The sequence below is a fragment of the Oreochromis niloticus genome, linkage group LG10 (assembly GCF_001858045.2).
Source record: "Oreochromis niloticus isolate F11D_XX linkage group LG10, O_niloticus_UMD_NMBU, whole genome shotgun sequence".
NCBI classification, from domain to species: domain Eukaryota; kingdom Metazoa; phylum Chordata; class Actinopteri; order Cichliformes; family Cichlidae; genus Oreochromis; species Oreochromis niloticus.
Genome location: NC_031975.2, coordinates 8224492 through 8242916, shown reverse-complemented (window position 1 = coordinate 8242916; position 18425 = coordinate 8224492). Strand labels below are relative to the sequence as shown.

Here is an 18425-nt window from a genome sequence, read left to right as displayed (position 1 = left end):
TTTCTAAGTAAATGTATAGTTTTAAATTTTGGATTTGACATTTTATATATATTTTTGAAGAGAGCATTAGCTCATTATCCTTGTACAGGTAATAAATGCTTATAGCTTGTATTGACAATATAGTTGCAGAACAGTGTGAGATATTATTTTTGGAGTATAAATTGCTCTGTGCAGGATTTTCACAGCATGCTGCTGTGAATTTACACTGATTATTATGAAGGAAATGTCAGGCCTAATAATTTACAACCTTTCATTGAATCCTAGAAAAAAGGGAAAAGAAGGCTAGTGATGTAACTATCAAAAAACAGAGGAAAAGCAATAGCCAAAACAAAGTTATCTACATGCTGTGATTTAAAGTGATCAGACTCACACAGATTCCTGGATTAATTTATTCAGTGACCAATGATTCATTAGTTACAACACTAAACTGTTGCACATATTTAATGCCTTTAACCATTGAATATGTTTTGATTACAGGTTAAAGCAAACGACTTTGACATGGGCCCGAATGGAGAAATTGAGTACACCCTTCACCAGGCAGTAGACCCAGTGCCGAAACTCTTACGAATTGATCGGTCCACTGGCATCATCTATGTCAAAGGACCACTGGACAGGGAGGAAATCAGCAGCTTGTCCTTCTATGTGATAGCAAGGGATAAAGGGCCTCAGCCTAAAAGCTCTAAGACATTTGTAACCATTGAGGTGACTGACCAAAATGACAATGCTCCAGCTGTGGAGATTCGTGGGATTGGCCTTGTGACTCACAGTGAAGGAGTGGCAAATATTTCCGAAGACATGCCAGTGGGAACAGCTGTTGCTTTAGTTCAAGTTTCTGACAAAGATGAGGGAGAAAATGCTGTGGTCACTTGTGTGGTAGCAGGTGATGTGCCATTTCAACTTCGCCCTGCCAGTGACTCAACCAGTGACAACAAGAGGAAGTATTTCCTACAGACCACCACGCCTCTCGACTATGAAAGAGTTAGAGATTACCGAGTAGAGATTGTGGCTGTAGATTCTGGAAACCCAGCACTCTCTAGTACAAACTCTTTGAAGGTGCAAGTGACTGATGTGAACGATAACTCTCCAGTATTTTCCCCTACCTTGTTTGAGGTTGATTTTGCTGAAGAAAACCAACCAGGGGAAAAAATTTTAGATGTTATAGCCACAGATGCTGACAGCGGCACTAATGCCGAACTTCTCTATAATATTTTGCCAGATTCATCCATCAAAGGCTTGTTTGAGATTGACCCAAATACAGGCGAAGTAAGAGCCAAAAGCTCTCTTGATCGTGAACACAAAGAACAATATGAGTTTCGGGTCACTGCAGCAGATAAAGGGTCTCCTGTCCATAAAGGAACAGCAACTGTTGTAATAAAAGTAATAGACCGCAATGACAATGATCCCAAATTCATGCTTAGTGGCTACAGTTTTTCAGTTTTGGAAAACATGCCACCTCTGAGTCCAGTTGGTATGGTGACAGTCCTAGATATGGACAAAGGCGAGAATGCCCGCGTTCACCTCTCTGTAGAGCCTGATGAAGGGAAGTTTGTTGTTCAAAATGGAACAGGAACTATTCTCTCAAGCATCTCGTTTGACAGGGAGAAAGAAAGCAGCTATAATTTCCGTCTAAAAGCAGTGGATGGAGGAGAGCCACCCAGGTCTTCATATGTGGGTGTTACAATCAATGTACTGGATGAAAATGACAATGATCCCGTGATAACTAAGCCCTCCAACTCCTCCTTCAGACGCTTATCACCTCTAGCCTCCCCAGATAGCCACGTTGAAGTAGTGGAAGCTGAGGACCTGGACAATGGCCCTAATGCAGAGCTGGTGTTCAGTATCGCTGGTGGAAACCCTTACCAGTTATTTCGCATCTCCCCCTCAAGTGGAGAGATCACTCTAGCAAAGGAGATGACACGCAAACATGGCGGATTACATCGCCTAGTGGTGCGAGTAAGTGACAAGGGGAAGCCTGCACGCCACGCTACTGCCCTGGTCCACATCTATGTCAATGAAACCATTTCAAATGTCAGCTTAGTGGAAGCCTTAGTGGGACACAGTCTTTACACTCCACTGGACAGGGACATTGCTGGTGATCCCGACAATGGTTTTGCTGCTCAGCGTAGTAATATATTGTTTGGAAGCCTTGCTGGTGTAGCAGGTGTTGTAATGTTGATCTTGGTGGTGGTATTTATTCGCCACCGCATCCAAAGAGAAACCAAGAGTGGATATCAAGCTGGCAAAAAGGAAACCAAGGACTTATATGCACCCAAACAGGCACCAAAAAACACCAAAGGCAAACGTGGACGGAAAGGCAAACCTCAGAAGTCTCCAAAACCACTCGGGGAAGAAGAAGAGGTCAGCCTTCAAAAAAGTCTCAAGTTCAACCTTGATGGAGTCAATGATAGCCCCAGGATACATCTGCCTTTAACATATTCACCAGGAAGCCCTGATATAGGCAGACACTACCGTTCCAACTCCCCTTTACCCTCCATCCAGCTGCAAGCTCAATCGCCTTCTGCCTCACAGAAGCACCAGGTGGTCCAGGACCTCCCTGCCACCAACACCTTCGTAGGAACAGGAGGAGATGACAATTCCACTGGCTCAGACCAGTACTCAGATTACAGCTACAAGACGAGCCAACCGAAGTATAACAACAAACAGGTACAGTCATCTCAAGCGCATAGTAAGGTCTGTCTGAGGAATGGGTGATTGGTTTGGTGCATTTTGTGAGAATGTTGAAGAGCACTGATTTCATTATATACTTGCAATATTTTATTCTTATCATCTACAGTCCTGAAACATATCACACATTCAACAACTCTCATTCATGACTACTTTGGCAGCTCTAGTAATTTGATATGATTTACTTTGACAATAACAGTCCCAAATTTGAATTATGTGAATGGCATTTTTGTCATTGTGCCATCTATCTGGATTGTAAAAATGTAAAATGATAGTTAAAAATTTAGTACAAATTTGTTACTGGCTGTTTTACTCAGTGCATAACTGTAAATTGTGTGTGATGATATACGAAGAACAGACCAAATAATTTTCAAAATTATATTATCCATTCTTTCTCTTACTAATAACTGTTTGTTTTGCTTCTTAAAATTGCATAGACAGAAAGAAAGTTGCTGCAAGTATTGTGGCACTGCTAAAAAATGAGATTTTGTCACATATGTGTTTTTACTTTTCGGGTAGGTTGGCAGAAGAGTTGAGCAGGGATGGTCTGTTCTCACTTACTTACTTCTGCTCTTCTGCTTGACCTCTAGTGCTCTGTAGTGATCTCAGCAGGTCACTTGCTCTTATCTCCCTGCTCCTTATGCTCTTATCTCCTCTTATCTGTACAACATTTGGGCTTGAATCACCATGGAAACAGAAATATTAATAGAGTCAGAAGGGATTACGAACAGAAAGATTTTAGAGAGTAAGGCTAGAAAGCTAGTGTGTCTCTGGGTTTCTGTGTCATCTGCAACTGTGTAAATGTGTGTCTTGGACTACACAAATATAAATGTGTGTGCAGGAGGGGATAAGGCAGATTATCATTATCCTTATATAGTAGAACATTCCTTATTATACAGAAAAATGTCCAGATGTCTTGATCCCACCAGTTACACAGCCATGCTTGAGCCACTGAAACAGATCTGTGGTTTTTATTTATTTACTTTTTTAGTTAAATATGTGCTGAACTCACATTTAACATGGAAAAAAAACAGCTAGTGTCAGTGAGAGGTAAGATGCTGATCACACAACTTCAAAGAATACCCAGCACCAAAGACAGCCTTGCACAGGGGCATTCCATCACAAACAACCACAAATTCAAAAACTCAGGGTATGATTAGCAACCTAACATGACTGATTCCTCTGAACTACACTGAGTGAAAAGTGATATATTTGTGAAACACACACCAACTAGATCTAACAATACTTTATTCATGTCGCTACTGTGGCATTCAAAGGATGGCCATTATTTAGTACTGAAAATATTTGACATTGATGTAAACAATTTATTTTCAACCAGGACGAGTTGACATGAGCTTTCAAGACACTTCCTACATTTCAGTGTCACACATACAAAACAGTTTGACATTCTCCAAGGCTTTGCAGATAACGTTTGCCACATAAAAATTAGCAAAAATAGAAGGGGAAAACATGCCGCTGAGTTCTGAACATGTGTAGGTGACACATTTTCTGTGGAGATATCTTCAGAGCCAGTCTCACAGTTGGCTTGTTGGTAGTTTCAGCAGATGTTAGTTGACAGCTTAGGTGATCACAAGCCTTTGTGGGTGGAGTCAGTTTAGAGAACAGTCACCACTGTCTTCTTGATGGACAACATAAGGGACCAAAATGACTGCAAGCCACAGGGTGTGTCTGGGTGTTTGTGTGTAGTGCCAATCTCTCTGTTTGTGTGTAGATTTGCTCCTTAATCTAAGAGTGTTAATTGTGTCTGGCACAGATGTAAGCTCTCAGCATTTGACAGTATTGTGTGTGTGCTTTCTCAATATGATCGCATAAATACATATGCAACATGACTCAAGTGAGTGACAGGCTGTTTAAAAACATGGACAGATGTTGAAGCTCATGTGACATACCTCAGCAGATGTTGTCTCGTGTATGGCATCCCCTCTCACATCAGGAAGAACAGATTGACCAAAATATATAATTAAAGCAACTGCCAAGTGATGTGACAGATCTAGAGTGGTGCCCTTGTTTTAATTAACTGTGCTGCACTCAACAATAGTTTTGTTTTTTTGTTTCCCCAATATGGTCAGATGTCTAGTTTTTTTTATTTGTCAAGTCTCAAAGTCTCAAATTTCCAGCGTGCATGTTCAGGGATTATGAGCATATGAAATATTACAAACATTTAGTGATATTTTTGTTTCAAGCAGTATCTTCATGCTTTAGGCTTTAATTAGAGACAGTTTCCTTCTTAACGCAAATCTATTGTCAGGTGGTTATCTGAGCGGATATATTAAACAAATTGATCAAAAAACTGATATAAAAATGTGTGAGTGTGTTTGTGAGTCTGTTAGTGGTATTAGACGTTGATAGTAGAGATGTATTTAAAAGATGAAAATATTTGCCCAGGTTTAGATTGCAGGTGCAAATAGACTGATAATGCAAAATTAGATGTAGTGTAATTAAAGGGTGTCATACATGCATTAGTATTTATTTGCAGGTAAAATATTGTCTTGTTTGCTGCACCTACTTAACTTTCATTTTGAACTTATTTGTGGAGCTGGTCATTACAAAATGATTACTTTTTCATCTTCTCTATTTGAACTTATCAGAAACATCTCCACATTAATATGCTAGATTAATGAACAGCCCAAGGCTGAATAGTAGAATATTAAAGTACTATACTACTCAAGAACCCGAACAGATGTTTCAGATGTGCTAATTAGATCATCATATTACCTAAGCATGTGCCAGCTATATGTGCAAAATAATATTTGTTTAGTTTCCTACACCAGGAGCTAGTACTGCTATCAGTTCAGACACATTTTGATCTTTTCCCAAGACTCTGTGGAGAATGTTTCAGCCCTGTAATTGTTTTAGATTAACCCACTTCTGCAAATATTCCTAAAATGCTGTTTCCAGGATGTAATGTTTCACAAAAAAGAAACTGCAACAGACACTCAACGCTACTAATCACACTTCTAACTTTGCATTCCATGTGTCTACAACCAATAATATTCAGTAACATGGACAGTGCTTTTGCTGCCAACTAGCTCCAAAGCTTCTGAGAACCATTGCATCAGAGGTGGAAGAAAGGATGATAGGCACTAAAGAAGCCCAGCTTCATTCCTCTGTGGTCCTTTGCCAACACCCTTTAGAATAACACTCATCAAATGCTAAATTAGAAAGTTTTAGATCAAGGAAAATTACTGAGCGCTAATGTAGCATCATAGACAGCCCAAATGGTTCTATACTAGATTCAAACAAACATGTGGGAGACTTCAAATGGTGGGGTGTTATAGCCTCACTGTCCTGAATATGCATAGAGGTTCTTACAGTTTCTGCTTGCACCTGTTTGGGTATTGTTGTAATTAAAGTAGGGACACTGGGAATTTTCCTCAGGGTCTTGGCAAGTTAAGCCATTTTTAGATATATGCTACAATTTTATTCTTGGGCAAACAATATATTGTACTGAGTATCGCATGTGAAGTTACTATCCATAATGGTTCATTGATTCTTAAGATTTAAAAGGAAACTTTTTATTTTATTAACAGAATATGAATATTTTAAATAAGTGTGTTTTACCCAGTGCGATCCATTTGGACAAAATAAAGCAAATCAATAGCAGTAGTCACGAAAGTAACATAGCTAAGCAAATGTTGGTACATAGTTGTATTTTGAAAACACAACATTGTAAGCTGCACATTTCTAAATCCAGGACGCTCAAGGTTGCACCTTTTGTAGTTTACCCTTTCATCACCTTTGAATGTGTGATATTGCATGATGGTTGCTAGAGAAACCAGTGACTCACATTAGCCATTAGACCTGATAATTAGCTCTGTTGGGTCCAAGAGCTGGCACCTTTTTTCACACTTCATTTAATGAGAATCTTACATATGAACAAGGACTATGAAGGACTGAAAATCATCTGTTACACAACAATCATTACTGCATCACTGTATTTTTTATGCATCAACGCATGCTGATAAAATGTTCTATTCATTCAATGAGGAGGAATTTTGTCCAGCTCTGGCTTACTCGTTCATCTCCATGCCCGTCTGTGGTAGAGGGTAGAAGAGTGAGTCAGTGTGAGTCTTAATTAACCTGCTTCTTTGTTAAGAAGGGCCCACACTTTGTGAACTTTAGGCATCCCTTTGAGCTGGGATTAGCCCGATTTAGTCCAGTGCGGGTATTTGAAGTCAGCCGAGGTATATTACAGATGAGGCTGGAAGCACAATTTGCACTTGTTCTTTGAGACTGTGACACACTGGCCCTCAATTACTTAGGTGTGTTTGGAAATCTTCTTACCGTGCACAAAAAACAAGTTCGTAAAATTACTATCAGATTAATCGAGTAAGTGCACTGCCCGTTTTTCCCCTCATCACTATAGGCATGTTAGCAAAACAGAGTCATTCTGAACTAACAGACTGGTACAATCTGTATATATGCATACCATCTGCACACAGCATTATCTATATAAGAAAATGCATTTACCTCTTGGTTAAGTGGGGAAATAAGTGGCAATGCTGAAAGAGAAAAACCTGTATGCTTCACTGAAGCAAGAAAGCAAGAGAAATTCCAAATGAAGAAACTGAAACATTTTTGTCCCACAAATGTTTCCCCCAGACTGAGGATTGTTGAAAAAAAGTCTGTGGCTGAAATAATGGGAGTTCTGAATGTTTTGTCCCCCTGAGACAGGCACTGTGACTCAGGGAAAAAAAAAAGTTTGGCTATCAAACATTATATAAAAAAAAAGAAGAAAACAGTGAAGGGGAAGGAGCACGTAATCTGTCAGCTCAAGATGAGAAACTCACTGCAATGAAAAATTAAATTAATTAATTAATTAAGAAATTGTGATAGTGCCAAGAAACTGACTTAAGAAAATGACTGTAATGATGTCATCCAGGAATGATATGGCATTTTTAATAAAACCGTTGAAGCCTACAGTTTTCCATTTAGTATTTTGTTTTGCTTAAATGGAATTCAGGGGTTTTTTTTAATGTTTTATTTAAAACTTTTTACAATGTTTTTTTTATTACAATTCTGAACATTTTGTATCTTATGGTGTTTTAGAAAACAGTAAGTACTGGCCAAATTACTCATGGATCTTTGATTTCTTCCTTTAGATGCAATGCTAATAGCATTTAGCCAAAATTAATCATTCTGTCTACAAACAACAATAGGATGGTGTCTTCATATCATCATATATTACCATTCTTATTTTAGTTAAAGTTAATAATGTCTATTTTTCAACAAGCCTGTCTGAAAAGGGCTTGATTATTGCACATTTGAAGAAATATGACTGATGAAGTCACTGGTATCAGTGAAATAATATTCACATCGTGGCTCTGCCTGAAATTAATCTTGATTCAAGCTGCAATGACTCTGAGCTGGCTGTAAGTGGTTACAAGTTGTACAGGGCAGACAGAAATAAATTTGGTGTAGGCGTTGCTTTTTATCTCCAGGAACAGTGATAAAAAAATGTTTAATGAGTTCAGAGATTGAGAATTTTTGGTTAAAGATTTGTTTTCAACATTTATGCCTATTTTATAGGCTGTTGCTACAGACCACCTAATTCTAATGTACAGTATTTTGAAAATTTAAGTATAGTGATGGAGGAAGTAACAATAGAATTTTGACATTTTTTTTCCTGGTTACCTGAACATTGATTCGTTTCAATCAATCTTAATGAATTTCTTAATAACTACTGTTCATTAAGAAATAAACCTTATCTAAGTTACAGGGATGTCTAAACTTTCCTCAAATTGTGACACGGCCAACAGTTATATCTCTTAAATAATAAAATATTATGATCAGGGGCTGTATTGGTGGTAGTTGGGTCCAGCATTCATAATGTGATAGTTGTAACTTGGAAAGCAAAATTTTCAAAACCTGTAAATTAGAATTGTCCTTTGTAGAACTTACAGAAATTTGATGTGGATTTAATTTTGAATGAAATTAAATTGGTCAGAATTATGTTGGAGAAATCATGCAAATAGTGGTGTAACCCTGTTTATAGATAACCTAATGTATTTGTTAAACAAACATGCTCCACTTAGGAAACGCTCAGTGAAGGAACCCTGCCTTGATGATAAATTAAGATTAGCAATGCTATACTGAGATAAGGCTTAAGAGATTTCTTAGAAATGAGGATGTATTTCTGACAGAAGATGCTAGTGTAGATTAAGAAATATGACAACTAAACTGAGTTATAACAAAAAGAGGCAATAGATTAATAATATAATGAAATCATATACGTTTAATAGGCTGGCAATTGCATTATGGGGTATAGTTGAATGTTATTTAATGCCTTGATCTCAGCAGGCTGACTAAAACATGTTTGTCCTACAGCAGTCACCGTAGCTAGGATTGTGCACTTGAATTGGGGAGGGTAAGAAAACAGAATTCAGTTGACTGGAGTCTGCGATTTACTGACTTCACTGTAACTTTACGAAATACATAATTTCACATAGGAACATTTTCAGGCCCCAAGGAGACTAGCAACCACAATGGAGAAGCTAATGGGAATCCAAGTTTTATAAATATTAATGAGAATAATAGTCATTATTATTCATCATAGTAGTAGTTATAGTAATCATAGTAGTAGTAGTAGTGGATGTATTCATTTTAAAGAGTTGTTTGTATGTTTCCTAAAACAGCCAGGCCTCTTTCCCCCTTTTTTCCCCATATACATGGCTAGGGGCAGTTTTCAATTTGTTTGTAAAGCACAGACAAATGAAGGTGCAAAAATAGTGATAAATCACAGATTTGTATGTGATATGTTCGTATGCAACAATTCTGCAGATTTGTCTTATGCTTATTTTTACTGAAGACCAGTGGAACCTTGAAATCACTGAAAATATGTCATCTGCATTTTACTGAATAGTTGGGATAGCATGGCATGCTGCTAAATTATCTTTTCCTATCTCACTTTCCAATCTGCCTCCCAGTATTTTACAAACAGACACAGCCACACACACAGACATACTCACCCACAGACCAACTCTCTCTTTCACATACACACACAGGCACGCACACAAACACACAAATACACAAACACACAAACAGCTCTTTGTGCACCACATATTTGCCCTGGCTGATTACTCAGAAAAAGAAGGCTAGAAGGAAAGTGAGGTAATGGTGGAGTAATTTGCCCTGCCTGCACTGCATGTTTTCTTACTGTTTTATAGTGTCAATGCATGATTCAATACACTGCATCAGTATTGCATTGTAGTGAAAGCACTGCACATTTGATGCTGCTCCTTCACAACTTAATACAGCCAGATAACAAAAAGGAAAAAATATGCCAAAGTGATCTTAGTTCAGAGCAGTTTATTATTTAAGAAATGCAGTAGTATATCATTTTGCACCTACCTTTTCATAAAGCATAGTTTTTCCTGTGGGTTGTTTTTTTAGGGGGGTGGGGGATGGGGGGGTTGTACTACATGTACATGTACGTGTCCAAAAAAAACCTGAACTCATTTTAAACTTTAAATCAGCTAAGTGTGCCTAACAATAACCACACTGGACATCATCTCCCTTGTTATTCTCTTTGTTCAATACATTTCTGTGTTTGAATCCACATAGTAAGTTTGACTAAAATACTGACACCATTGGGTAAAATAATTTGAGGCTTGTACTCCTCAACAAGGAGAGTGGTTTATACATTCGCAGTAGAACCTGTATAGGAAATCAACTTGAGATCAGCTAAGTTGCAGATATCTATTCACTGTAACAGGTACAGGTAGTAGGGTTGGGCGATATGTAAAAATTTTCCAACCGACGATGGGTGATATATTCGTGCATGCTTAAACTTTTTGAGGGCCGGAGCAATGTAATCATGCATGGACTGATTTGTGCATTTACAACACAGAAGAAGTTCAAAGCTGGACGAACTAATTACCAAAAGCTATATAAAGTCGCCAATTTGGGATTTCTTTTCCTTTAAACCGGATGAATGAAGTCAACCTAAGGTTGTAACCAAAGCAGTGTGCTGCTTGTGCAGAGGTATAGTGAGAGCAAAGGACTCAAACATAACTTGCATGAGCATGTACGTGTCCACCATCCAAATGTTTTATTCTGAACATAGGGTACTGCCTTTCTTTGTTTCTGTTATGAGTTTGAGTAAATGAATCGCTGCATTTGGGCGCACTCTGTGCATTTGCTCGCAGATAAAAGAGGGTGCTGTTAAAACAGCGCTATTATTTTTTTTCTTCTGTTGACTGCTTCTATTAGCACCATTATTATTAGCAAACGTACTCACGGTCAAATCAATAAATAAATCGCCCTTGTAAAAATGATCGACGATAGGGATAGTCTATATATTCGTCCAATCGCCCAACTCAATGGGCAGTTACTGTAAGGCAAACACGCAACAATAAAAATGGTCAAAGGCAGGAAGGTAACATGGAAGGTAACAAGCAGCCTTCTGTGACTAAGTGCTGATGAGAAACAGCCTGGCAAACAGGTGACAGCATCAGGCGATGTACAGTTGGAATTGACAAACATAGGAGAATTTTGGGAAAAGCAAGAAACAGAGGCTTTGTCTGAATATGTCTCTCTGAAGCTGAAAAGAGAATGAGATGATGCAAAAGGTGCTATGACTTTTCCTATGTGTAGCTAAGCTGTGGGTGTATGAGTGAGACAACTTTATAGGATATATAAAGGCTGTGTATTAAATATATCTCTAAGCCTATGTAACTGCTAGGTAAGGACTCACCGGTCTTACTGTATTACAGAGGAGACAAAAATACTGAGTTTTGACTGAATGTGAATTTGGCATTTCAATGAGCACAATAATAAGCAAAGTGTTGCACTCCAGTTTAGTGTAGGAAAACAGAAAATACCACATTCCCTGCAGTTTTTTTTGGCTAGATACATACAGCAGTTCTTTTGTAAGCACTCGAGCTACTGCCATACTGTCTTTGCTGTTAGAGAAGGAATTCAGAGACATCAGAGCCTGTTCATTATTTTTTGCTGAAGCATTGCTTTAAGAGACAGTGTGCTTTTAATTTCATTTTGTTTAGGATGGGTGAACACAAAGACTCAACTGGCAACCTCCCTTGGGATGATAATTAAATTAAAGCATAATAAAACTTTCTTCATGCATCCCAAAAATGGTTAGGGCTATTGTACGCATAAAAAAGAATATTCACACCAAAACTTCATATAACTGTTTTGCCAAAAAATAATTTAAAAACCAGCACATAACAACCTGACATTTTAATCAACTGCTTTTCACTTTTCTACATTGCAGTTTTTCAGCAGTTCAACTTACTGCCACAAAATGTGGGGTTTGGACTGCAACCATTCTGTATTACTGCATGTTTGCTGTACAAAAGTGAAATGATAAGCGTCAAATCTCAGAACTTTATTGCATTTTCTGCAGTATGAAGAGAATACAGTCACTGGCCTGCATATTAGGTACAACTGTTCAACTACTCATTAGCGAAACTATCTAATCAGTCAACCACATGGCAGCAACCCAGTGCATTTAAGCATGTAGACATGGTTAAGACAACCTGCTGAAGATTCAAGTGAGCATCAGAATGGGAAAGAAAGGGGATTTTAAGCGAGTTTGAATGTGGCATGGTTGTTGGTGCCAGATGGGCTGGTGTGAATATTTCAGAAACTGCTGATCTCCTGGGATTTTCATTCACAATCATCTCATCTATAGAGAATGATTAGAAAAAGAGAAAATATCCAGCAAGCAGCAGTTTTCTGTGCTGAAAATGCCTGGTGGATGCCAGAGGTCAGAAGGGAATGGCCAGACTGCTTTGAGCTCATAGGATGTCAGAAGTAGCTCAGTTAAGTGCTTGTTACAGCCAAGGTATGCAGAAGCACATCTCCAAACACAAGACATGCTGAACTTTGAGGCAGGTGGGTTTCAGAAAACCACATTGGGTCCCACTACTGTCAGCTAAGAAAATGAAACTGGAGCTACAATTCACACAGACCCATTAAAATTGAACAGCTAGGCTGACTTGATTTCTTCTCTGACACTTGGATGGTAGAGTCAGAATCTTGCATAAACAACATGATAACATGGATCAACCCTTTGTTGTATCAGTGGTTCAGGCGGATGATGTAATGATCTGAGGGATGGACTCAAAAGGCTTCCACAGTCACATAACACAATCCAATAGAGCACCTTTGGGATGTGGTGATTAAACCTTTGTGATATAATTGGTAAATCAATGCCAAATTATTAGGAATACATCTGTGTTCTCATGCAAGTTCCCTTGCATGACCATTTGATTGTTCATTAAACTAGCATCTACACTTTCAGTAAGTTCCCAACTTGTTTTTTCTTTGAAATCCTCTTTATTTGGAACAAAGTGCTTGTTTTTGATTGAGCTGTAAAACAAACAATCAAACAAACAAAAAACCCTGAAAAAAACAAGTTAATGAATAGCAATCAGAAGAAAATCTAATGTTGAGAAAACTGCAGCAGCTAAGGCCACCAGATATGTTTAGCTGTCAGTTTCCATTGTTTGAGATTAGTGCCATGATATTGAATCCACCACGAGTTGCCAGTTCTTCCAAGAAGCTGATGAATGGATGGAAGAAATGAAAAAATAATAAAGTATTGTGAATATGAAGATGGTAATACTTGAAATAATTAGGGGCTAATACAATTTAAGCAGTGCAACACAATCTGTCACCATGACAAAGATTATAAGGTGTTTTTTGTTTGTAATCTACCTTTATGTGCACTTTTGAAAGAGTCATGGTGAAAAAAATGTGTTCCTCTACTACAATTAAAATAAGTATGCTCTCTTTTTTATTTTTACAATGTATGATATGATTTATGGGAATAAAACATGGTTAGAATCATTATGTCTCAGCAGTTTACAAATGTATAGATGTTAATAGTCATCCTAAACTGATCTAATATAACATTTAAACATCTAAAAAATATAACATTTAAGATAGATAACACTAAGACTAAGATATTGGTTGCAGTGAATGCATGCACATTTGATGGCTGCATGCAGTGACCGGAGAAAAATCTATTCTAAATAGTAGGGAGTGAAAGTGGGGTGCTTTTGCCTACTGGAAGTCTAAAAAAACAAAAGTTGTGCAGTCTCAATTATATACTTTGTTCTGTAAAATGTGCACAAGCAGGGCGGCTGACAAGATGGCTCAAATGCTTTAGCTGATGATCTAAATAAACCTTAATAACATAAATAACTCACTACAATTTGATCTGTGTCGACTATTACATTATTCTTCTTATTTCCAGCAATCATTTCACTGTATGGAGCTCGTGGGCAGTTGCCTAAAATCGTTAAACTTCACCCATGACAATCTTCTTTGATGTGTCTGCTAATTAATGTTAAAAAATTGTGCTAGGCAGGCTGAAATACATGCCAATAATATTCACATAACATCCTCAGACATCCTTTGAAGTGTCTTGCCAAGATAGAGAAGGTGTGTTACCTTGAGTTACTGTAGACGGAGATGGATGTCAGCTGTGCGATCTGGCTCAGCACAGCAAAAAAGATGGCACACCTCAATAATCAAGGTTTATGTGGAAACACTGATGTATAGGCTGCCTGTCATATTGAGCACATTTACAGTTTCTTGGCACCCTCCATGTACCGTTCTGATGCTTTCTGTTTCATGTACCGTTATAGGCTGACTTAAAGTCCAGGATACATCCTAATTATTAGCCAATCAGCTGTCAAACCTCGGAGCTACATTGTTTCTTTAAGTTTCTATAAGTAAGCTAAGGTGAAATCTTATTTGAAAACTTTTTATTGTGTACAGTGCTCCTTAATATGCATATTTTTGTCTTTGCATTGAATTTTGGGCTTGTTAGTGGGCTCCAGATCGTTGACAATATTACTGTATATCATGTATGTTGATGTAAAGATGGACATCACTTATCAAACATATTCTGCACCTAAACTGTACTTTTTTTTTACATTGTAAAACACTTTAGTGGACCTGTGTTGTTTTTTAAATGTGCTAAATTGATTGATGGATTGAGAAAGAGGTAAACAAAAAAAAAAAACATCCACTGTTTTGTAAACAATGATCTTCTGCTTGTTCACAAAATATACTTTAGAAAATATAACAAGTTTGAAAAGATGTACTTAATGTAGCATGAACTCGTGAATCATATCACCAGAGTTAAAAGTGATGGAAATGAGAAATTCTTTACGAACACTCTTGTGAGTAGATAATATTATACTCTGAGCTCAATGTAATATAATTATATTATAATAAAAGTTTCCCAGTAGGTTACAAAGGAGTCATTTATTCCAAAGGCTCTGCATGAAACCCTTTAAGGGCAAGTGAGACAGCAGAGAGGCATTCAATTAGCAGGCTTGTCCTAATGAACAACCATCACTTCAACAAGGACATAGGGATTGATTTTATTTGCATTTCCTATACTGAATTATTAGTGTTAGCCCTTTGAAACGGTTTGCCTGAAGTATGACGCGGCAGAAATGACAGGTGTGGGTAATAGGCAAACTTCATTTGTGGGTTGGATAGAAGTAAATATTTCAGTTTGCAAAGGATGATAAACTTATTTGTAAAATGCTACCTGGGGATCTCCTTTTCTGAGGTAGTCTGTCTTCCTTAATCAAGGTTTTACAAAAGATGGAAAATGTGCCAACAAAGTACATAATGTGAACAATAGGGCAACCTCGGGAGCTGCAAAATGAAAAATGAGGCTGGTTCTAAAATCATATTTACAGCCTGGTGTAAAAATTTGTTTTGGCCTCTGTAGATAGTTTCTGCCTTCACAATAATGCTGACTAGCTTGCATGTTTTTAGTTTTGTTTTGCATTTCTGTAACTCATGGACCAGAATAATTGAATTAGGTGCGTCAGTCAGGTGGTCACTGTAACTGACAGGTGTCCCAACACAGGTAGCTATAGCCCTAGGTCCCATCCAGTACTTTGAGGCATTTAACCTTATCTCATTGCTGTGTGTGCTGTTGGAGCATTTTGGAGTATTTTTAGTAAATTATCGATGGCTTGCTGAGGGGTACAGACCATCCAAAAAGTCTGAGCTTCACTTTTGGTCAGTTAAATTCTACTACTTTTCAGCTAGTTAGTTGTAACACTAACTAGCTGATATATGTGTGTTACAACTATATACAACCAAGGTAACTAGTTTTAGCAGATAAAGTAACTTTCACTCATGTTATACCACCATGGTGGTGGCCTAAAACCATCAGGTGATCTCTTGGTGGTTGTGTCCATCTTTTAAACCTTATACTATCTGTGAGAGTGATATATATTACTTTTACATTTGTTTTCCAAATTATACTGGATTGTACACTGACAACATGGCGAGTAAGCTCAACATTTTCATTGCCCCATGTGGAGTGTTTTCAACAAAGGCAAATGTTATAACACTGCTTTTGTAGCACGCCAACATAAAAACGACAACATTATGAATCTCAGCTAAATGAGAACATAGCAAGATTCTAACCTTTTATACCTCTCACAAACACTGTTGTATTTGTTATGTCAGCTTTCATGTAGTAATTATTCATTAAAAACATTTCTAATAATGTAACAAGTTCTTGATTTATGTAGAATGAGCAATTGCCAAATTCTTCCTGATGGATGGCAATTGCAACTTTTTGTGCAGCAAATCCTGACTGCCAGCCATCAGCTCTCTTGATGTCATCAAGATGCTTAGCAGTGCTGACTTGCTCTTTGATGTAGAGGGAAAATAGACCTGATTAAAGTGATGCTGGTGATCCATGTGCGCATTAAAATGTGATGGTCTCCCTATTGATCAAGTTTAATGAAATATCTGATGAAAAGCTATTGGTTGCTGTCATTTTTCCTCAGGCTCAAATGCTTTCTGTGAGTGGCACATGGTCAGATTCCATCTTTTATGTAAAAAATAAAAAAAATAAAATAAAATGAGTTCTTCTTTAGGTAAAGCTGTGTGGAGGCTCAGCTCCCTGATGGCATTGCCTTTAGCTGAGATATTATATCACCACACAACCCAGCCTCCTTACCTTCTGCCAGGCAGATTAGTGCTTTTATCAATAAGCAGCTTAGCACCAAAGTGTCCCTCAATAATATGCCATGTTTTTTCTCCCGCTGCTTTAACTCCTGGGGTTCTTTTTAAAAGTATTTTGCACTTACACATTCTCATATTCTCACATTTCCTTATTTTCAACCTACCTTCCTTTCTCCCAAAAATTCTTCTATAGGTCTAAGGATTACCCTCTGACTTAGACAAACAGCAATACATTATGTATTCTTCTCTTCAGGTCACATTAGGAAACTAGACAGGGCCCAAGAGGGCCAGGGAGCAGCATCCCCATCAGACATACTACCCCATTAGAAGCCTGGAGTTCACCATAAAACCCATTAAGATCCATTAGGGAAGTGCTCTGGTCCACAGACACCTTTAAGGCCAGTCAGCCACAAAGGTGCACAGTTACAGATGGTGTAAAATTTGATTTGTCACTGGAATGCCATGTGTTCCTTAGGATATTTACTCGAAGCCAAGTGTCAGATAAGGTTGCATAAAAGCATCAGTCCATATGGCAATGTGGTAAAAGTTGTGTATTTTTCCACAAGATTCTGACATAGTTTCAGAAATCGTATTGAAAGACTCATTTCTCAATAATTCTAACCATCCTAAAGTGCAGTGATGTTTGATGACACTTGGTTTAAAAATATAGTTAAATATATAGTGTTTTATTTTTCCAGTTAGCAAACCAGTACACTATGCAAAGTATAGCTATAAATATAAATTAGCATAAGCATTATTGAGCCCAAGCAGATCCCAGCTGAGATTTCACTCACTCTTTTGTAACTGCTTGAACAAGCTCTCCAGCAAATGGCAGCTCTTTCACCCTGCTCCGATTGGAACAATTGCATACAGCTGTGAGGTTCCAGCATACTGCCTCTCTTGTGATTAGAGCGCTGCTTATTACATTTGATGAGCCTGACCCAAATCTTCCAGAGGCAGACACATTTTCCAAAGTGAGTTTGAAATTTTAAATCCTAGATCAAGTCAAAGTTGAATCCTTTGCTGGGCCACAAATAGCCATTTCTGACACCTTTCGGGATAGAATTGGGCATAAAAGGTTCGCCATGACATGCTGTCTACCACTTCGCTTTTACGAAGGGTTTCATGACATTTAATAAATGTTATCAGCACCCACAAATAAGTATACTAATTTTAAAGCAATGTGATGTATTACAACCTCATTAACCATTAAAGTTTGCCATATGGAGCATTGCCTAATGAATGTTTTTTTTCTCTAGCGTCAGGAGTGTTTCTCTTTGTGACAAACTGTTGTGGAGTCATGATTAATTGTGTGTTTTTCGTGCTTTGTTTGCTAACTCATAGATCTGACATGGAAGCATGAAGGAAAATGTATTCTTTTAAGTTAATTAATATGATTTTTTATACATCCAAGAGTGTATAGCTCCTCATTGCACTTTTCTTGCTTAGATTTCCATTGCATGGCTGCAGCTTTGAGTGTGTACTGTAGCCTAGAGGCACAGTTTGATTACCAAATGGGAAGAGAAGCCAACTACCCAGGGTCCCCCAGAAATGCTCAGGTTTACAACTATTTTCTGTGCCATCTGCTATAGACTGTTGTTTAATTGTATTTTTAAGACCTTCATTGTTTTATACAAGTCCTTTGTAACTTTGCTTAGACCAAGGTACTTAGAATACATGTAAAGCTGCAACTAGTTTATATTTTTTTCTGATAATTAAACTTCTTAGTATGTAGACACCCCCCC

At 37.8% G+C, this 18425-nt stretch overlaps 1 protein-coding gene across 1 annotated transcript in view; it reads left to right on the top strand.

Annotated features, from left to right (window-relative positions):
• The window catches only part of pcdh1a (protocadherin 1a), a 92962-nt gene that overhangs the window by 9383 nt on the left and 65154 nt on the right, over positions 1 to 18425 (top strand). The window contains exon 3 of the mRNA XM_005471930.4: positions 478 to 2664. Within this exon, the coding sequence (XP_005471987.1) occupies positions 478 to 2664 (2187 nt within the window). The remainder of the gene's footprint in view (positions 1 to 477; positions 2665 to 18425) is intronic.